Source organism: Felis catus, chromosome E2 (genome assembly GCF_018350175.1).
Source record: "Felis catus isolate Fca126 chromosome E2, F.catus_Fca126_mat1.0, whole genome shotgun sequence".
Taxonomy (NCBI): Eukaryota; Metazoa; Chordata; class Mammalia; order Carnivora; family Felidae; genus Felis; species Felis catus.
In genome coordinates, this window is record NC_058382.1 from 49049344 (window position 1) to 49072002 (window position 22659).

Below are 22659 nucleotides of genomic sequence, written 5' to 3' on the forward strand. Positions count from 1 at the left end.
GCTCAGTTGCTTAAGTGTCCTGCTCTTACTTTTGGTTCAGGTCATGATCTCACAGTTGGTGAGTCTGAGCCCGTCATCAGGCTCTGTGCTGATGGCTTAGAGCCTGCTTGGTTTTCTGTCTCTCTTCTCTGGGCCTCCCCGGTTCACGTAGGCACATGCACACATGCTCTCTCTCTTTAAAAAAATGTGCAGACAAGGGCACCTGGATGGCTCAGTTGGTCCGACTTTAGCTCAGGTCATGAGCTCATAGCTCGACTTGAGAGTTCAAGCCCCATGTCGGGCTCTGTGCTGACAGGTCAGAGCCTGGAGCTTGCCTCAGATTCTGTGTCTCCCTTTCTCTCTGCCCCTCCCCTGCTCACCCTCTCACTCAAAATAAATAAACATTTAAAAAAATGTGCAGACAAAATAAAATATTAACCACTCAGACATACTTGTTTATTTTTTCACTTAAGAACAATTTTTTTTAAGTCAAGAAAAAACTGCAATTAAAATCTCTGGTAAGGTTTTCAGAGAAAACATTAATAAAGTTGTACAAGCTAAATTTTATTAAGCCTATTAAAAGTATAACCCTGAAGCTCAGATTTGGTAGCTTTAGTTGCAGATTTCACAATCCACGGTGCTTTCATAGATCAGTTTTATGAAGGAGAGATGCCCAGAATCTAGTTTCCTTTATTCCTTTAAAATTCCTTTCCTATCTTTATTCCTTTAAAATTCTCCCTTGTCTTGACATATACACCATAAGGTCTACTTTACACAACTGTTTTAACATGTTTTAAACTGCAAAATATCTAAAGCCATTACTGTTCACAGGTGAGGGCTTAATATTACCTTAGCTTTGCAGCTTTACTTAAAATTTTTCCAATATATGATTCATTTTCTGAAAAGTAGCCCAAAGGAGCCCTTATTCTAGGCTCAGCTGGAGAGACAGAGCAGGGACTTTGTATGATGCTGAAAATGGAGAGATTGGGGGAGGGAGAAGCAGTTCACAAGTCTTTCTCCTATACTCCAAGACTAAACAATGCAATCACTCACTGATTCACTCAAACATCTGATTAGCACTTATGATCTACCACGCAAGTCTAAACTCAAGGTCTGCATAGGCTATTACAGGAAATAGAAAAAAATGTTCTGAGTATGTACCGTTTTAGGAGCTGGGAGTTAAAACAGGAGAAAGACAAAGACTGTCCAGTGGTGGCTATGGTCAATGGCAAAGTACTGCAAGTATTTGATTAACAGCAACACAAGGTACCACAACAGTACAGGGAAGGAGTACCCGAGACTGCGTTGGGGCATTTGGTCCAGTAAAGTTTACCATAGGAAGTGCTATCTAAGATAAAACCTGAAAGACAAGCAGTTAGCCATAGTAAAGGGGTAAGGAGAAGACTATTTTATTAGGTAAACGAAACAGGATGCACAGCTCACTGAAAGTGATGCAGGGCATGCCAGAGAAACACGAGTCCAATGGAAGACTGACTCTGAAGAGGCAGCCCAAGGCCAGGTCATAAACCCCTAATAAGCTATGTCTGAGCTCCAACCTGAGAATAACAGGGAGTCACTAAAGGGAAAGGGAATGACATGACCAGATCTGCTTTTTAGAAGGAGAACAGTCTTATATAACCTGTGTTAGGAACAATACAGAAATAAGCAGCTAATTCTGTATAGGAGTACTAAAGAAAATTTTGTGAATAAATAAAACATGAAAAACAAGTGGGATTTCTGCTCCTCTTCTCACAAAAAAAAAAAAAAAAAAAAAAAAAAAGCCAGCAAAAAGCTCTAAACTCTCGACTCTCATCAATAAGTGAGTTTTTAGAAAAAAAAAAGGAGTAGAATCTGGCCACCATCTATAACAAAATCTCTAAGAGGACGAACTTCTGCCTTGTTCAGCACAGTGTATGCCAAGTGCCCTGAAGAGGGAATGATGGAACACATAGGTATCAACAAATATTTGTTTAATAGACATACAAAAGAACAAACTTATACCATTATGAGTGACAAGTTCAAACAACAGGACATATGAGGCCAAACTGAGAAGGGGTATAACAGAAGCTTAGCTCTAACTGAAGAAATCTTGGGCCTCCTGGTTCCTCACACGCAAAGATGAATCCAGTGAATCAAAAGACAAGGTCAGAATTTAGACAAACACATTTTACAATTATCTATTAATTCAGTCCGTACTACTTGGTCATTAAATTTTATATTTTAAAATTAAAGCAACATTCTTCTTTTAAAATCTTATAAGAACATTCTAATATTCTGTATGTATATCTAACCAAAGATAGATTAAAAATTTCCCTCCTTATTGAGTGACTTGTAGCTGACTCAATGCCATTTCTTTCAGAAAGAAAGAAAGAATGAGAAAGAGGGAAAGAAAGAAAGAAAGAAAGAGAGAAAGAGAAAGAAGAAAACAGAAAGACAAAGAGAGGAAGGAAGGAAGGAAGGAAGGAAGGAAGGAAGGAAGGAAGGAAGGAAGGAAGGAAAGAACAAGCAAGCAAGCAAGAAAAGCTGTCTGATAGCTCAAGGATTTAGAGTAAACAGCAAGAAATGACAGAAAAATTATAAAATACAAACCACAGATTGCTTTCTTACTTCTATGCAAACTCAGATGTCCTATGATGGGCTAGAAACTGATTTTTTGTCAAAGCCATTTAAATAATCACTTAGATCTTCTGAAATGTCTTTAACTTTTAATTTGGCACCCCTCATCCTTTATTTTTCTTTTACTTTGAGATAGAATTCACATACTATAAAAGCCACCACTTTACAGTGTAGAATTCAGTGGTTTTCAGTGTATTCAGAGGTGGTACAACATCACCATTTTCTAATTCTAGGACATGCCCATCACCCCAAACAGAAACCCTACACTCACTTTGTCACTCCTCATCCTTTCTGCTCCCATTCTTTGGCAACCATTAATCTATTTCCTGCTCTTTTATATTTTAAAGTTTATTTATTGGGGCACCTGGGTGGCTCTATCAGTTGAGCATGACCCTGGCTTACATCATGATCTCATGGTTCAATGAGATTGAGTTCAATCCCCACAAGGGACTTGCTACTGTCAGCACAAAACCCACTTTTGGATCCTCTGTCCCCACCCCCCTCTCTCTGCCCCTCCCTTACTCGTGCTCTTTCAAAAAGAAACAAACATTTAGAAAAAAAAGTTAATTTATTTGGGGGGGGGAGGGGCAGAGAGAGATGGGGGTGGGTGGGATAGAGAGAATCCCAAGCAGGTTCCAACCTGTCAGCACAGAGCCCGCCTTGGGGCATGAACCCACGAATTGTGAGGTAAGGACCTGAGCCCAAATCAAGAGTCATTTAACCAAATGAACCACCCAGGCACCCTCTGCTCTTTTATTTTTAACATGACCTAGTAATGATTATTACTCTAAGTAGAAAGGGAATTCGGGGGCGCCTGGGTGGCTCAGTCGGTTAAGCGTCCGACTTCAGCCCAGGTCACGATCTCGCGGTCCGTGAGTTCGAGCCCCGCGTCAGGCTCTGGGCTGATGGCTCAGAGCCTGGAGCCTGCTTCCGATTCTGTGTTTCCCTCTCTCTCTGCCCCTCCCCCATTCATGCTTTGTCTCTCTCTGTCTCAAAAATAAATAAAACGTTAAAAAAAAATTAAAAAAATAAATAAATAAAAAATAAAAAAAAAGAAAGGGAATTCAGCACACGAAGCCACCAGTGTCTTTTCCTCTAGGAAACACACACTGCACACTTCATTACTGACAGTGGATTACTCATACCATACTTGATAAATGTCCTCTCCTGAGTGGTTATAATCAACTAAGAAAAATTAGTGCAACTGACAATAAGTGCTATCAGTTAGCAGAATGCATTTCAGCTTCAACTTTCTTAAACATAAGATGTTCACTTTTAATTCATCTACATACCCATCTCCCTCACCCAGACACATATTGAGTAACTGCTATAATCTGGAATCCAGCTAGGTGACAAAATTGAGAAGAGTGAAGGAAAAAAGCCACCGTCTCGGCATTCAAGGAGCTCAACCATAGGAACCAAAAGATTTGAAAGAGTCAGACTGAAAAGAAAATAAGCAATAAAAATATAGTGTGATAAATCTGATACCAGATGCATGCAGAAGATATTATGGGAATACAAAGGAAGAATACAGCTCAGTGAATGTGGAGGAAGGGCAGGTGTGGGAAGCAAAGACCAAGTTATACTGGGCTTGATCCCCAAGAATAAGAAGGAATTTTGTCAGGTGGGAGATTGGGGTTCTAGGAGTACAAAGCTAGAGAGCACAGAGAACGCAATAATAACTTCTGGGGACATCCACAGTTCAGAATGGCTGCAGTTGAGGGATGAAAGCTGGGGCTGGCAGGTTGCAGGCAGGGGTCAGATCACACTGTGTATTAGAGCTCACATTAAAGAATGCGTATTTTACCTTACAAGAAATGGGAAGCTAATCAACAATTTTAACCAGAGAACTCAAAAGCTTAACTCTGGTCACAGTGCAGAGAAGGGCAAGACGAGGGGAGGGTAGCAGACCAGTTAAAAGCCATGTACTGCTGGCTGGGAGAAGATGCGATGTATCTGAGGTATTTGGGATAATGACAAGTTTTGGGTGTGGAGGGAGAAGCAAAAAGCTTCCTTCACAGCCAAGCTCTTTGAAAAGTATAGCTCATTTTATCCACTTCCTCTTCCATTCATCTTACAACTTTTAAATCTTGTTTAGTTGAATAAGTAGTTAAAAAATCAAAACAGGGGCGCCTGGGTGGCGCAGTCAGTTAAGCATCCGACTTCAGCCAGGTCACGATCTTGCGGTCCGTGAGTTCGAGCCCCGCGTCAGGCTCTGGGCTGATGGCTTGGAGCCTGGAGCCTGTTTCTGATTCTGTGTCTCCCTCTCTCTCTGCCCCTCCCCCGTTCATGCTCTGTCTCTCTCTGTCCCAAAAATAAATAAACGTTGAAAAAAAAAAATTAAAAAAAAAAAATCAAAACAAACAAGCAGTTTCCAGACAAGTCCTTTTCTGAAGTCCTACCAACTCCCCAGAGACAAATATTTCAAATTCCTTTTGCTGATTTTTTTTTTTTACAGATATTACCTCTACAATTTTAAACTACCTAATTAACTGCTATTTCTTGATTTGTTAGTTTTAGATATTCTGTAATATTCTATAAAACTTTATATGGTAAAAGAGAAGGAATGAACTTTTATATGCTTCTTCCTGATCCCAATTCTCCCAATATAGTTAAATCATAACGTCAGATGGTGAGTATTTACATTAGTGGTGCTATACAAAAGTATACATGCTGAGCTATATAGAACATTATTATTTCATTCCTTCCACTTATAGTCTGTCACAGAGTTAACAGTCATTTATTTCATGGGCCTATTTTTCTCCATGGTCATTACCAATTAATCCCCAATCTCTAACTGGAAAAGTAGAGAGTTTGGTTCTAGAAAGGACTATGAGGCAGAGTAAAAATGTGAAGTCAGCAGTTGGAGCGTGGAGTTCTGTGGAAAGGAGTAGGCTAGATAAAAGACAGGAACCACACACTGTCACCAGAGAACACAGGTGACAGGACAGGAACCAGACAGGAACCACACACTGTCATCAATTGCGCCAGGGAAACCCTGGTGGCAGTCTGCTTAGTCATCTGTGTGTTCTCTCCAGATAACAGCTCAGGTGTGAGAAGAAAAGACTCACAATGGGCACAGGGAGGAGCCCTGGCTTAGAAGACTCATGCCCCGAGGGAACCACTATCTCTTATAACAACCCTCTGGGCAAAGCTTTCAGGGTCTCTGCAAGGGACACACTCAGGTATGAGTCACCGCATCAGGGAAGCCCCAGCTATGGCACCCCTATCGAGTAATTACAATTCACTTACAGTTCTTTCGGGTCCAAACAGAATGTACCATTTAGGATCATTTTCATCATGACCTATACTGCCTTGAAGCTTAGCATTTTACTACTACCAGACCACCAGAGATCTGAGTTACATAGTGAGTAGAATTCAAATTCTCATGAGGAAAGGGAAAGGGTTTTATTAACCTTTCACTCACAGGACTATTAAAATAAGCTGCTATAAACATTCTTGAAATGACACACAAACATTCCTGTTAATAAATATCTGGAAGTGAAATGGTTGTATCATGTATAATGCTTATGTTCAGCTTTAGTACATAAATGCTAAGCAGCTTCAAAAGTAGTTATACTAATTTACATTATCACTATCAATGCATGAAAATTCCCTTATTCCATAGTCACATCAATACTTGGTACTGATACCATCAGTCTTTACAATTCTGGCAATTTATCTAATGGTGAATCACTGAGGTTTTAATTTCCATTTCCCTGATTACTAATGAGGTTGAGTACCTTTTCATGTATATATAGGTCATTCAACCATCATCTTTAGGAAATGGATGCTCAACTATCTTACCCATTTTTCTTTTTTTTCCTTTTTTAAAGATTTATGTATCTAAGTAATCTCTACACTCAATGTGGGGCTCGAACTCATGAATTTGGAGATCAAGAGTTGCATGCTCTTCCAACTGAGCCAGGCAGGTACCCTTCCTTTTTCCTTTCTTTTTTTAAATGGCTTATCTCAAATTTATCCATCCAATAGTTATGTTGTATCTTAACTTATGGCATAATTTCTATTTTAAAAGTCACTTAAATTAAAAAGAAAAAACAAACTGAACCACCAAAAAACAGTTCACTCATTTCTCTCATCCTCTGTCCCACTCCCGTAACAACCACCAATCTGTTCTCTGTAACTATGAGCTTAGTTTACTTAATTTTTAAATTTATTTAGATTCAGCACAGAAGAGGGAGCATCCAATGTTTTTGTTTTTGTTCTTTTTTAAAAAAAAAAATCTATACAAACATTTACTCTATTCCTGCCCAAGGGTGGAGGAGAAGGGGTCAGGGCACTACTGGGGCTACAGGCCTTTGCAGACAGCCCTTGGGGGAGAGTGGGGCTCCTGCAGGAACAGTCCAGAGGCCAGTAGGCCTTGTGGGGCAGGGTCTGGAAAGCGAGACCCTGAAGGCTGACACAGGAGCTGGCTTGGCTCCCAGAGGTCACAGAGTCCAGGTGGGTTTGGGGGGTACCAGTTCCCCGGCTCTGGCCCAGGCCAGGATGGACTCTCAGTCTTGGTAGGTGCTGAGGTGCCAGGTCCCCCAACTCCCCGCCAACAAGAGGGAAGGCAGCACCCGGGTCTTCCTCCTCTGGGTGAAGACCACAACTGTGCAAGTCCCTGGGTTCAAATTACAAATAATAAAAACAACAATATAAAATTTAAAAAAAAAATTAATATTTGAGACAGAGATAGCGCACGAGCGGGGGAGGAGCAGAGAGAGAAGGAGACACAGAACCCTAAGCAAGATCCAGGCTCTGAGCTGTCAGCACAAAGCCCAACATGGGGCTCAAACCCACAAACCATGAGATCATGACCCTAGCCAAAGCTGGATGCTTAACTGACTGAGCCACCCAGGCACCCCAACAATATAAAAATTTAAAAGACAGCCCCTGTCCCAAACACCCACAACTAGCCTGCCTGGCCTGATCCCCACCTCCAGCAGGAAAGAAGAGGCAGGGACAGGAGGCCTCGCCAGGCACTCAGCAGAGCTCACTGGGTTTCACTTTAACATAACGTTAAAAAAAAAAAAAAAACCACAACAAAAAAACCCATAATGTTTAGCATTATTTCACTTTAGCATAATGCCTTTCAAAGGTCCCACCATGTTGTCACAAATGGCAAGATTTCATCCTTTTTTATAGCTGAATAATATTCCACTGTATATATATCACATTTTCTTTATTCATTCATCCATCAATGGACACTTAAGTTGTTTCCATGTCTTGGCTACTGTAATGCCATAATGAACATGAAAGTACACATATCTTTTCAAGTCAGTGTTTTCATTTTCTTGGAATAAACACCCAAAAGTGAAATTGCTGGATCGTATGGTAGCTCTATTTTTAATTTTTTGAGGAACTCTATGCTGTTTTCCATAGTGACTGCACCAATTTACATTCCCCCCAACAGTGCATGGGGATTCCCTTTGCTCCACATCCTCACCAGCACTTGGTATTTGTAGTCTTTTTGATAACAGCCATTCTGACAGGTGTGATTGTAATCTCTAATTACTGACTGGTATTATTTTTTCCGTAAATGTTTATTTAAAAACACAAAACAAAACAATAAATCCATCTGGTCCTGGAGTTTTCTTTATGGGAAGATTTTTACCTCCAGATTCATTTTTTTAAAGTAAATACAGGTTACTCAGATTTTCTACTTCTTCCTGTGTTAGTTTTGGTTAAGTTTGTTTTTTTAGGAATTTGTCCATTGGGTAAACATTTTCAAATGCATTGGCCTAAAAACTGTTCATAACTAATCTTATCTCTTGCTTGACAACACTAACTCATTCCAGAACTCCCTATTAGGTGGAAAGTTGTTTAATTTTTAAAATTTGTTCCATTAACTTTAATGGGAAAAACCATAATGCATCCTATTCCGACCCAAAAGTGTATTACTTTGCTAGTACTGCCATCAAAATACCACAGACTTGGTGTCTTAAACAACAGTGATTTATTTTCTCACAACTCTGGAGTCTGGAGGTCTGAGATCAAGGTGTTGGCAGTACTGATTTCTTCTGAGACTTCTCTCCTTGGCTTGTAGATGGCCATCATCTTTTTGTATCTTCACATGGTCTTCCCTCTGTGTCTATGTCCTAATCTCTTTTTATAAGGACATCAATTCTCCTGTTTTCTGTATACTATTTGGCCCCTATTCAGTAGTGTCAAATCCTTCCTAACCCCCAAAGCCTTTTGGGGTTCTAGGGCACAGATAAGCTGCTTTCTGGGATTTCCCCTATGGCAGATATTTTATTCCCAAACTTATGCTTTATAAATAATGCCACAACAAATATTATCTTATAGACACATCTGAATCCATTCTTAGAAGTAAAAATGCTAGGCCAAAGAATATACACATTTTAAGTTGACTGCTTTATAAAGAAGTTTTTCATATTTATATTCCTATCCATAGGCTAGAGAGGTGTTTAGCCACTTTTTCTTTTATACTTCAAGGGGCCTAAAGTCTCTGTAGAAACTACTCAACCTTTCCATTATGGCGTGGAAGGCAACCAAAGACAGTATATGTAACTGAATGTGCGTGGGAGCATTCCCATAAAACTTTATGTGTAACAGTGGTTTGGATTTGGCCAATGGGTAGCAGTTTGCTGATTAGTGGGCTAGAGAGCTTAAATCCCCATATTCCCATCAATACTGTGTATTTATTAATTAATAATTAGTAATTATTACTGTGTAATTTATTAATTTTTTTATATTTGCTAATCAGATGGGTGAAAACAATGCACTCATTTGTCTTTTAATTTTCACACTTTTAACTATAAGAGAGAATCAACTTTTTCATTATTTACTGGACATCTTTTTCTTTACCTGTGAATAGTATATAAATATCTGTTGCCTGTGTCTATTAACAGCGCTTTCTATTAAAGAATATAGGCCTTTTTATCGGTGTTGCAAATACTTTTTCATAATATACCGAACATTTTTGAAGGAAAAATAAAATCTTTTGAGTTTGTTTAATGCAATCAAATTTACCCATCTTTTTTTACAAATATAGTTCTTAATGTTCTGTCATGTTTTAAAACACCTTCCTCGTGTTCATGTTTTCTTCTAGTACTCCTGTGGTTTTATTTTTACTTTGAATCTCTGACCTATCTACCCATTCTTTAGAATAAGCAGTCAATCTAAGCAGTTAGCCTGCTTCTCTGCTCTTACATCTGCCCTCCAAACTGCCTTCTACACTGTGACAGTGATTTCTTCCAGCACTGTCAGATATAGGACTACTCACTCCTCTTTTAAGACCCAACTCAAGTCTCATTTCCACTTTTAAGTCTTTCTTGACATCAATCCCCCCGGAGCAAAATTCACTTTTCTTTCCGCTAACTCTAATACAGGCCTCTGTCTTCAAGGTATTCACTTGTAGGTGCCTGTAGTTTCTATCACAATGTACGGTACATAGTATGTGACTGTATTATGACTGAATAAAACAACTTTAAAATATGGAATTCTAAAGTTGTAAACTTGAAAAGCAGAGAAACAATTATTTTCATATGGTAGCTATAACTGAAGTAAAATTTAAACTTAAGTACGTAAATATTATTTGACAAAACCTGCTGGTTTCTAGAATGGAAGGGTATTTGCAGATTTACCATGATCCTTAAATAAGGCCGATCATCATGGTTAAGATGGAGGGAATCTAAGAAGACATAATATTTCTCAGAATAACAGGAAAAGCATCCTGAACCTGTCACACATATAAAGCATATACAGTGAACTCTGGAAAATCCATACTTACATGATTGCAGTCTGAAGAAATCTCATTTTCAGGCTAAAAGGGGGGGAAAAAAAGACAATGTTAAAAAAAAAAAACCTCAGTTTTCAAACACCACCAAAATAAACTCAAAACAAGAAATGTGAATATTTAACTGAATATGCTTCTTCAATTTAAGAAGGAAAATGGGGCTTATATATCTTTTAGATAGCTGGGGAGAAATATACCAGAAAAGGAGATGAGACATAACCCCTTTGTAATCAATGGTTTGATCTGAAGATAGGGACAGGGGAGAATAAAGTACTAAAGAAACAAAGCTATAGGGACATCAGGATCCTTACAGAACACTTCATAATTCTGAAAGCTAAAGAAAATCAGGCACAATACAGGTGTCCTTTCTAAAGTTAGATATCTTAAAAAAACAACACAGGGGCGCCTGGGTGGCGCAGTCGGTTAAGCGTCCGACTTCAGCCAGGTCACGATCTCGCGGTCCGGGAGTTCGAGCCCCGCGTCGGGCTCTGGGCTGATGGCTCGGAGCCTGGAGCCTGTTTCCGATTCTGTGTCTCCCTCTCTCTCTGCCCCTCCCCTGTTCATGCTCTGTCTCTCTCTGTCCCAAAAATGAATAAAAAACGTTGAAAAAAAATTAAAAAAAAAAAAACAAAAAAACACAAAACAAAACAGACTTATTAAAGAGGGCAGGGGCACCTGGGTGGTTCAGTCGGTTAAGCATCCAACTGTGGATCAGGTCATGACTTTGCAGTTTGTGAGTTTGAGCCCCGCATCAGGCTCTGTGCTGACAACTCAGAGCCTGGAGCATGCTTCCGATTCTGTGATTCCCTCTCTCTGCTCCCCTACCCCGATCACTGTCTGTCTCTGTCTCTGTCTCTCTGTCTCAAAAATAAATACATATTAAGAAAAAAATTTTTGAAGAGGACAAAGAAGGTCCATCAAATGATTTAAAAACTAGTCTTATGCCACCACTAGGTGAAGTGAGGTCATGGGTACATAGGACCTCTATGTAACTTCTTAGGAGCCTATAATCTTGCAAGTATATCATTTAAATAGAAAGTTTTTTTAAAAAATAGAAATTATATATATAGTCCCATGACTATATGTGCTCTGCAAAGCCAGGTACATGTACCAGAAGTAAAATGAACTTTCTATTCCATAATTTAAAAAGTAAGCTAGGTTATGCTTAATGTTACATAACGGCAATACACATACTTAGCTTCCTTGTTCATGCCTTTAAAAAAGATACAATTGTAAGACAAATACCATTTCATCTGAGTTTCCATAGCATTCCAACCTGTTCAAAGGAAGGGAATTCTGTGCACATTCTATGAAATATCACCAAAGCAGGTCTTAAAAGATGCCATTTTCAAAATAAAAAGATTCTTTCTATTCACGGATAGAGATAAGGCAATAAACAGTGAATATTAACAAGTTAAGCAGCCACAACTAGCATCAATCACTTCAGAAAGAAAAAGTTTTCTAGGGAACTACTAATTCCACTGTAGAATTTAATAGGCATTGACACTAATATAAAAACTTGTTTTTGTACTTATTCATAAAATATTATAACTGACTTTAATTAGGTGTGCCTGGGTAGCTCCGTCGGTTAAGCATACGACTCTTGATTTTGGCTTAGGTCATGATCTCACTGGGATTGAGCCCCGAGGTGTGCTGTCAGTGCAGAGCCTGCTTGGGGGTCTCTATCTCCCTCTCTCTCTGACCCTCATCTCCACGTACATACACTCTCTCTCAAAATCAAAAGACACACACACACACAAAAGGAAAAGTGACTTTAACTAGATTCCTAGGTAATCATAAAATTACAACATACCATCTTTGGACTGTTCCCCCACTTGTCTACATAAAAACAGGTAATGCCTTTTTGGGGGGGCTTTCTAGTCTCAGAAATCAGCCTCTATACTATGACTGAAACTAGCTTAACTCTGCTCCCTCCACTTCAATCCCAAGTGCTTGTCTTACATCTCTTAACAGTTTATTATTAGCAAGAAAGCTTTATTTTGTTTAGGCAGCTTTCTGCCTTATCCTGTTTTAATCTATCCCTTAAATATTTTCCAATCAATCAGCAATTCTTGCTCTTTCTCAAACAAAGCACAAAGCCAATGAGTAATACTATCATTTCAACTAGTATTCATTTCTACTACACAATAACTTTGGATTAAAGGGGCATTCTTGAGGGGGGCCAGCCAGCTGGCTCAGTTAGTAAAGCATACGACTCTTTATCTCAGGGGTTGTGAGTTCATGCCCCATGTTGAGCGCGCAGCTTACTTTAAAAAAGGAGCATTCTTTTTAAAAAAAAATTTTTTTTTTTTTAACGTTTATTTATTTTTGAGACAGAGAGAGAGAGCATGAACAGGGGAGGGTCAGAGGAAGAGGGAGACACAGAATCTGAAACACGCTCCAGGCTCTGAGCTGTCAGCACACAGCCCGAGGCGGGGCTCAAACCCATGGACCGTGAGATCATGACCTGAGCCTAAGTCAGACGCTCAACCGACTGAGCCACCCAGGCGCCCCTAAAAAAGGAGAATTCTTGAAAGAAATCCAGAGCATTGGAGCATTTTCAAAATAATTTATTTAAATAATATGCAAGTTGCTCATGGAAAAAGTGTTATGTTTACAGTTCACAGGACCTATACGAGCAAATTGACAGTTTTAATGGCTTGCTTCCCTACATTGGTAGACTGGATTATTTCCCCTAGTTTTTTACTCCTCTTTAATAGCATCTGATATCCACAACCTTTGCTCTGTAACTCTGCATAGCCTCCTGCTGCGCAATGAGTATACACCCTGCTCCAATGATATAAGGCTAGGCTACTACTGACTTGCTTTGGCCAATGGGATTTTAAATAGACACAATAGAAGAGATTTTATTTACTTTTAAAAATGTTTATTCATTTTTTGAGTGAGAGAGAGAGAAAGAGAGCATGAGCAAGGGAGGGGTAGAGTGAGGGAGACAGAATCCAAAGCAGGCTCCAGGCTCTGAGATGTCAGCACAGAGCCGGCTGGCAAGCGGGGCTCAAACTCAGGAACTAGGAGATCATGACCTGAGCCAAAGTCAGACGCTTAACCGACTGAGCCACCCAAGCGCCCCAATAGAAGAAGTTTTAAATGTGCTTTTCACTCTCACACTCCTGCCATTTCCCAAGAGAAGAACACGTCCAGGCAGCTGCTAGTACAAGGAAAAGAGACATGTGCAGCAGACTTAAACCCTACCTATAGCCCAGAGCAGAGCCATCCTAAATGACTTGCAGAGCCATGGGCAAGAAAAGTAAGTATCTGTCATTATGAGAACTTGAAATTGAGGGAGATGGTTATGAAGAAAAAAAATGAATAATATACCTATCAAGCAAATGGAATAATAAAAATCTGAAATCCATTAAGCCACAATTGATAATAGCTACAGTCTAATTTAGTGAATTATGTTAGTAAATACAGAGTACTATAGCTTTTTATGAAAGAAACACGTGAGCCACAGAGACACAAATGAACTGCACATTGGGAGCCCAGTGTTTCATTTTCGTCTCTTTTGTCATCTTAATTTGCAATAGGCAATAAACTTATTTTTTTTTCTTTTTAGATTTAGTATCTCTTCCAAGAAAGAGAAGATGACAACATAGGAATGCTATAAGAACCAGGCTATGATTTGGGCGCATGGGTGGCTCAGTCAGTTGAGCACCCGACTCTGGCTTAGGTCATGATCTCTCAGTCCTTGAGTTCAGGCCCCACATGGGGCTCTATGTTAACAGCTTAAAGCCTGGAGCCTGCTTCAGATTCTGTCTGTCTGTCTCTCTCTGCCCCTCCTCCACTCATGCTCTGTCTCTCTCTCTCTCAAAAATAAACATTAAAAAAAAAAAAAAAAAAAAAAAAAGAACCAGGTTATGATGTTAGGCCATTGAGACTAACAGAACTAAACAGCTATGTATAATTGCAAATAATTTCAGAAATTTAAAAGGGTCTGTAGAATCAAAGGTCATAGAGATGGTTCAGAGGAAGTGAACAGAGACCTATCTGCAAAATATAAAAAATAAAGTAGTATACCCAAACAGTGGGAACATGAATGCCAGCACAAAGTAACTCCAGAGGAAGTATAAAAAGAAAATGCTATGGTTTAGCACGACCATTTGATAAGACTCTAAAAGGCAAAAATATCAGGGACCAAAAACAGATGTGGGTGCGGATGCAGGTTTGATTCTCAGACTGTACCACTCCCATGATGTCCCAATCAAATCACTTCATCAGACATAGTATGTATCTACTTCTGCAAAACTATAAATGCAGATAGGCTTGATTACCTTTAACCTAAGAAGATGAATCGCGTAGAGAATAAAACCCAGAATTACTGAGGTAGAATAAGGCTGAGGATTTTTTGTTTACTTTGTTATCAATGAAATAATACTCTGAAATGATCCCAAGAAATGAAGCAACAAGTAAATACTGGATAATTGTGATGGACCCAAAATTGTGTGAGGGATTGTTGTGGGATACAGAAGAAAGATAAGCCACTGTCTCTAACCTCAGGTGGTTTACAATCCAGTTGAAGAGATAAAATGGTGAAGTCATGCAATTAAGCAAGAACTGGGACTTGAGCTAGGCCTGAAAGATGAGACAAAGGAATGATTTCCATGGAATACGCAGGGTAGATGATCCCCTAGAGCTCAAGAAGAAAATAAGAGAATCTCTCTTTACTTTTTTAATGTTTTATTTTTGAGAGAGAGAGCAAGTGGGAGAGGGGCAGAGAGAGAAAGAGACTGAGGAACCGAAGCAGGCTCCATGCTGTCAGTGCACAGCCCCACGCAGGGCTCAAACCCATGAACCCGCGAGACCGTGATCTGAGCTGAAATCAAGAGTCAGGTGCCCAATCGACTTAGCCAATTAGGCGCCCAGAGAACCTCTTCTTAAAAAAAAATCATCTTTTAATTTACATTTTAAGGTTTAATAATGCATATATTAGAATACTTAAGGGGCACCTGGGTGGTTCAGTCAGTTAAGCATCCAACTTCAGCTAAGGTCATGATTTTGCGGTTTGTGGGTTCGAGTTCCATGTCAGGCTCTGTGCCGACAGCTCAGAGCCTGGAGCCTGCTTTGGATTCTGTGTCTCCCTCTCTCTCTGCCCCTTCCCCGTTCGTGCTCTATCTCTCTCTCAAAAATAAAATTTTAAAAATTAAAAAAAAAGAATTAATATTTTATAAGTAACTATAAAATATTGTGGTATATGTAGTAATTTTTTCAAATGATAAAGAAGAACATGATCAAAATAGAGGATTAAGAACTGAAACCTTCCTTGTAATCAGTTTAGGAGTCCTATCCTCACTCTCTCCCCATTAAATCAGAGGCAAAGAGCAGGCTCCTAGCCTGTGGAACTATCAAATGAGAAGCTGAGCTTTGCTATATTATTAGCTGCTCTCCATCATTCTAGAGACAGAATGGTGGACTTCAAAAGAAGTGTCTCTGGGGTGCTGCGGTGGCTCAGTGGGTTAAGCATCACACTCTTAATTTCGGTTCAGGTCACTATCTCTTTGTTACAAGTTCGAGCCCTGCGTCAGGCTCTGCCCTTGACAGTGTGGAGCCTGCTTGGGATTCTCTGTCTCTGTCTCTTTGCCCCTCCCCAACTTGTACATGCACTCTCACATGGGCACTCTCTCTCACAAAAATAAATAAACATTAAAAACAAAAGAAGAAATAAGCGTCTTCCATCAAGTGTTTCCTCATGGAAAATAAATAATTGTCCTCTTGGCAATGGATCTGGGAGGAGAAGAATTTATGATAAGCCTCATAAATAGCTGTTAATTTAATGACCAGACTCTGTAGAAGAGACTGCTGAAATTACATATATTAGTATCAATAAAAAAAATTTATGAACAGAGGAAAGAGAAAAGGAGAGTGTGACACATCCCCTCAACCCAACACGGCAGTGACTGAAACAGAGAAAGAGCTCAAATAATGCTGAATGAACAATGTGGCAATAACACCATAAAGGAGATAAGCACTGAGTGCTTGGAGACATCGGCCTGACTCCAATAAAGAATGTCATGGATAGCAGGAAAAGGTAAAAGTGTCACTTAACTGAGCTAGATGTCAAATTCATTTCTGACATGATGGACTGCAAGATAAATGGTTTTGTGTCCAATTTTACAGATGAAGATCTCAAAATCCAGAAAAACTGAGTAATGTGATCAAAGTACACTTCTAGGAGACAGCACAACAGGAATTTAAATAATGCTAATAAATGGCAACTAATGCTCACTGTGATGCTTTCAGCGTGATGCCTCCCAAAAAAGGCTCCGTAAGGTCAGGTTGAGCACAATGACTGGTGGGGGATGGGGTGGAGGGTCTTCAGGAGGTGCAAGAAAAGAAAGGCAGACAGCATGAATAAACAGAACAAGTACTCTAGAATGATCTGACAGCCACATGATGAATTTACATGCAGGAAGCACAGGTAAGTAAAGACTGGAGTAATTAGACCAACTATGAATCCAGAGTAGCCCTATGGTAACTACAGCAAATTATAAAAAAAACTTTGCTTAGTTCACTTGGCCTTTCTTTTTTTTTTTTTTTTTTTCAACGTTTATTTATTTTTGGGACAGAGAGAGACAGAGCATGAACGGGGGAGGGGCAGAGAGAGAGGGAGACACAGAATCGGAAACAGGCTCCAGGCTCCGAGCCATCAGCCCAGAGCCTGACGCGGGGCTCGAACTCACAGACCGCGAGATCGTGACCTGGCTGAAGTCGGACGCTTAACCGACTGCGCCACCCAGGTGCCCCTCACTTGCCCTTTCTAAATCAATGATTTAAATGTTTTGGGTATTACTGTACTCCAGTCTCCTTGTTGGGTAAGCAAAAGATGATGTAGTTCACTTTAAGGCTTAAAACTACTTGTCCTTCCTCTAAGCTCTGTGAATTCAAAATGGGTTTTAACTAAAGGGATACAATGGCAGAAAAAAGACAACGGATGCATGAAAATATTCAGCTATAGAAGCTGTGTGATTTTGGTGTGTCACTTAACTTCTCCAGACCCCTGAGGACAGAACAGGGATTTCTTCACCTAGGATCATGAACTGACTTTAGGGGTGAGACTCTCTTGAAACTGAATACAAACTTTTGTGCGGAAGTATATTTTTCTGAGAATTCATAGCTGTCATGATAAATCTCACAAAGAACCATAAGGCACCAAAAAATTAAGAAACAGTGGTCTAAGATGGTTGAGATTCTTTGCAGCTGTAGGAGGCTATAAGATGTGAGATGTGGAAAATAGAAATAGAAGTATTTATTGATTTCCATGTCTTTTAATGTGGGTAATTTGCATATTATGACTATAGTTTCCCAGTGCTTCATCTTAATCATTCTCTGCTGGCCAAAGCACAACAGGTTTCAGAATAAACTACTGAAAAGCCTGAGTCTGAATATTCTCAATTAAATCAACCATCACATTCACTTAAAAGGATGGTTTTTACAGAAAGTACAAGTCTGAACTCTGATTTCCTCAAGGTGAACAGGCTGAGTTAATGAGTCTGGCAGGAGAAATTGAAGGATTCACAAAACTTACTTGGAAGTTGTCCCAGTTTCTGAAATAGAAATGCTTGGGAGCTGGACTGTGTCTAAAATTTGGAACATTCTACAGTTAGACAGACTGAAGTTGAACTACCCACCAGATCACACCTGGTACTAAATTAAGTGATAATAGACACTGTTTATTAATCACCTGTGAGAAAACAAAGAAAAAATGTCAACAGTATCAGTGCTTTTATAGCCTTGCACAAATCTGAAGGCTGGGCAACAACCTGATGTCTCCCTGTGATTAGAAACATTCTCCTACAATAGTAAGGAGATTCTTCTTCTGGGAGTTTGTTCATTAAGAACCCAGTAAAGTGCCAATCATATGAACAATTCATTTATTAACATGACCCAATCCACCTGCCTCCTGCCCACCAAAAAAAAGGCAAACTCAATATAATACAGTTGGTAATGATTAAAGTCAGTTTTCTATAAGAACGTTTTGGTGAACTTTCCGTGAGCAAGTATAAAGTGAATCTTAATCTTCTGTCAGATTCATAACCAAGTTCTTTTCAGTACATTATTCTGGCCAATGAGAATTAACTTTTCTTATTTGTACCCAGGGACTGCTGCTAAGTATTGTTTTTCCAAAAGGACAGTGACCAGCATAGGCTTTGTGCCCTCCAACAATGCTTTTCTGATTCACTAAAGAGTTGTGCTTTTGTGTGATTCTTTAACATTCAACCAACTTTTCAGAATGAATTTACTATAAAGGTCCAGTGGGAGATTTATTTTTAAAAAGGGTATGAGACACAGATTATAGATGCTGGCTTTCAAGTAAATCAATTAGTGTGGTAGGGAAGATAAAACATGAGTCTACACCTAACCATTATACAAAAAGTGGAGTCTGGGGTGGGAAGAGGGCCTGATACTTTAAAGAATGAAGAAAGTCCCCCTTACCCACTATGGGTAGGATAACAGAAAGAAGTCAGAGCGGGGCACCTGCATGGCTCAGTCGGTTAAGCTTCAGACGTCAGCTCAGGTCATGACCTCATGGTTTGTGAATTCAAGTCCCACATCCAGCTTCCTACTGTCAGCATGGAGCCAGCTTAGGATCCTCTGTCCCTCTCTCTTTGCCCCTCCCCTGCTTGTTCTCTCTCTCTCTCTCTCTCTCAAAAATAAACAAAAAAGACAAACAGAGACACTTGTGAAAATATATGGAATACATCATAGGTAAGGCACCTAAGGGAATCTGACAATATACTCTTTGCAGTCCATATTTTTCTATTTTCTTTCTCTTTCAGTGTGTATTTCAAAGGGGATGGTTAGGGCAGGGAAATATGGGAAATCCACACTTTCTAGAACATGGCAAGTAGCAATCTGGTCCTCTTAAGAGTCCTAGATTAGTAGTTCTAAGAAAAGCACATTAACCATTTTATGGTTTAGTTGTGTCGGTATGCTCAACTTTTAGGTGAGATATTTATTTATTTATTTATTTATTTATTTATTTATTTATTTATTTATTTATTTTTCCATTTTATTTAGGGGGGAGAGAGAGAGAAAGAGAGAGCATGCATGCACACACAAGGAGGTGGGAAGAGGGCCTGAGTTGACAGGGGGATCTCAAGCAGGCTCTGTCCTCAGTGCAGAGCCCGATGTGGGGCTTGATCCCACAACCCTGGGATCGTGACCTGAGTTGAAATCAAGAATCGGACGCTCAACCAAGCTGAGCCACCCAAGCGCTTCTATGTGGGAGTTTGAGAATGAGAAGTGAAAACAAAATTCTCTGAAGGACATAGTATGAATAAGGAACAAAAGGTCAATTTTTATATGGCATCCTTTATATGTTTTATTTAATTTGCCATCTCAGTTGATTTGGAACAGCTGAATATACAGGACCAAATTTGTCAAAGCAGGAGCTACTGAGCCAAATGCAAAGTGGGAAATGAAAAGAGAGAGAAGTTTTCCAGGCATGTGACAATACTATTAGGGATTACGGCCAGTAAATCTGGACTGATTCTGTCAATGCAGCTCAGTACCTCCAATCCGACTATGTTACTTCTGTAATTGTGAGAAGATAAAAACAAAAAAGGCATATAAAATTACAAGATGCAAAAAAAGTCCCAAAATGAAATATAATTTCTCATGAACCATACTCAAGTATCTAAAAATACCACATCTCTTCCATACTGACCAGGGGTTAGTACACTACTTACTTTAACTGGCCTAAAGAGAGGCAAAGAGCACAGAGCTGCCAGAACGTGCAGAACCCTTTCTGTATAACCCAGCGCAAATGATTGGTGCTTCTTCTTCTTCTTCTTTTTAAGTTTATTTATTTATTTTGGGGCGCCTGGGTGGCGCAGTCGGTTAAGCGTCCGACTTCAGCCAGGTCACGATCTCACGGTCCGGGAGTTCGAGCCCCGCGTCAGGCTCTGGGCTGATGGCTCAGAGCCTGGAGCCTGTTTCCGATTCTGTGTCTCCCTCTCTCTCTGCCCCTCCCCCGTTCATGCTCTGTCTCTCTCTGTCCCCAAAATAAATAAACATTGAAAAAAAAAATTTAAGTTTATTTATTTTGAGAGACAGAGAAAGAGAGAAACCAGGGGGAAGGGGTAGAGAAAGGAGGACAGAGGATCCAAAGCAGGCTCTGTGCTGACAGCAGAGAATCCGATGTGGCACCCCAACTCACGAACCGTGAGGTCATGACCTGAGCTAAAGTCGGACACTTAACCGACTGAGAGTCACCCAGGTCTCGCTATGACTGGTGCTTCTGAAGAGAACAGCTTTGACTCAGGGACTAGCCTTCCATCTGAATAACAGAGCAACTGCATAATTCTGAAGCATGTGTAAGCTTTGAAGCAGGAGCCTCAGGGGGACAAATCTTAGGTTAGATGAGAGAGATAAAGGCCATCTGAATACTGGGAAATGCTAAGCTGAAATGGGGGAAGAAGGGTACCTGGTACCTTGGCATCAATAGATGCTTAAATGGACTCAAAAAGTGTCAGAGAAACAGCAAATAGTTTTATACAAATAGTGTCTCCTGGAAAGGGAGTCACATCAAGAAACTATATGAGGAAAAGTAATCACCACTGAACAACGGTAGATATGGAGAAAGATAAATGTAACAGAGAAATTAAAAAAAAATTGAATACAGTTAAAGATAATGACAAATATAGCTATCAGAACCTACAGACATTGCTGCAAATAATTCTGATCAAAAGCTTTAAAAGATATTATGTCCTGAAGCTTAGAGAATCATCAGAAGGTCAGAGAATTAAAAGCGTAATTTAGAGATAACTTATCCAAGAAATTTTCAAACTTTTGGGACCTCCTCCTTACTCCTCATGACTATCTAAGGCACCACAGACTCAACACAACTGAGGTAGTCCCAAACCACTTCCCCAACCACCCCTGTACCACTCTACCCCTCCACTTAAGTCCAAAATGGGGATGGTGTTTGCTCAATGTCACTGAATCAATTGACGGCTGAATGAAAACCTTAAGGTTCCATATAAATGCTATTAAGTACATAAGAAAACTCAATCTGTGTGAAAACTGAACTGGGAAAACCGAGCATACTTGAGCATTGTTTTGAGATTTGAAAACACGGCTGTAAAAAAAAATATATTCCTTCAAAAATCAAAAAGCAAAGCCAGCACCACAACACAAAAACCCAAACTCAAGGGAAAACTCCACCTTTTCCTTTACTTCTTAAACCTCCATTCTAAAACCCCAAATTTAAAACCTCCGGTCATGTCACACCTAGGAAAGAGGTTTCAGCCTCCACTGAAACAACACTTAATGATTATTTTCAGGAGCTAGTCTATAACCAAACTGTCACATGAAAAAGATGGTGTGTATTTAATACCTGTCTCATATTTATAGGCCTTTTACTCTGTAAGTAACTCTTCTGATTCCCTATCAAATCTAGCCCTTTATCTACTTGAGATATCTCCACTTTATAGTCTCCTACCTGGCATCTAACTTCTTTTGAATGGCAACACTATACCTTAAATTTTGGCAATCCTATAGGAATATTCTGGTCAAGAACTGATCATTGGGTAGACCCTAATGACGGATCCTAATTTGTGGTACAAAAGCCTATTGGTTACTGCCAGCAAAGTGGACAGGTTTAGCTTGGTAAACTGATGGTGAGTCAGGGTCCATTCTGGTCCACCAGTCCCCTTCTTTCTCCAAAAAAAATGACCCAGATAACTTCCCTCAAGAAAGAGAAAATGTGGGCCTCTGTGGTGAATTGTATGCTTTAAAATGGTAAATTTTGTTATGAGTATTTACCATAAAATACCAGTAAAATGAAGAAGTGGGCCTCAATTTGAAATCTGAAGACTGAACTACTCAACACGAACTCTGGACTGTTTCATTCTACCCTCAAACTTCTTCAAACACACTTTATAACTGACAAAGTTAGTGAAATCTTATATGCTATGGTTCACAGATTGAAATGGGAACTAAACAATCAAAGAAATTATGAAATTAAGTAATCTGGCTGATAGCCCCACATGTAGATGTACAGGCTCTTTGGATTATGGACAAAATCTCTTTGGACTGTGGATGAGATGTGTTCTCTTGTTTTAATTTGGGCACTCTAGGCTCCTGGCTTAGAAATGGACTGCAAACTCTGATCATAATCTCTCTCCTGTTTGAGGTGCAGTGTTCAAACGCATCATCTCCAGTCTTAAATGATGGATCAGATGATACAACAAACAAATGATCATCCTACAATACAAACAGGAAAAGTTGATATATATAGTGGATGAAATGACTACTACCTGAAACTGGATATGCAACCACAA

General features: G+C 39.6%; 1 protein-coding gene across 2 annotated transcripts in view; it reads right to left on the bottom strand.

Moving 5' to 3' along the window:
* GLG1 (golgi glycoprotein 1) overlaps positions 1-22659 on the bottom strand; it is a 150834-nt gene that overhangs the window by 50501 nt on the left and 77674 nt on the right. For both annotated transcript variants that reach the window (XM_023245357.2, XM_023245355.2), the window contains exon 2: positions 10352-10384. In XM_023245357.2, coding sequence (XP_023101125.2) covers positions 10352-10384 — 33 coding nt within the window. The remainder of the gene's footprint in view (positions 1-10351; positions 10385-22659) is intronic.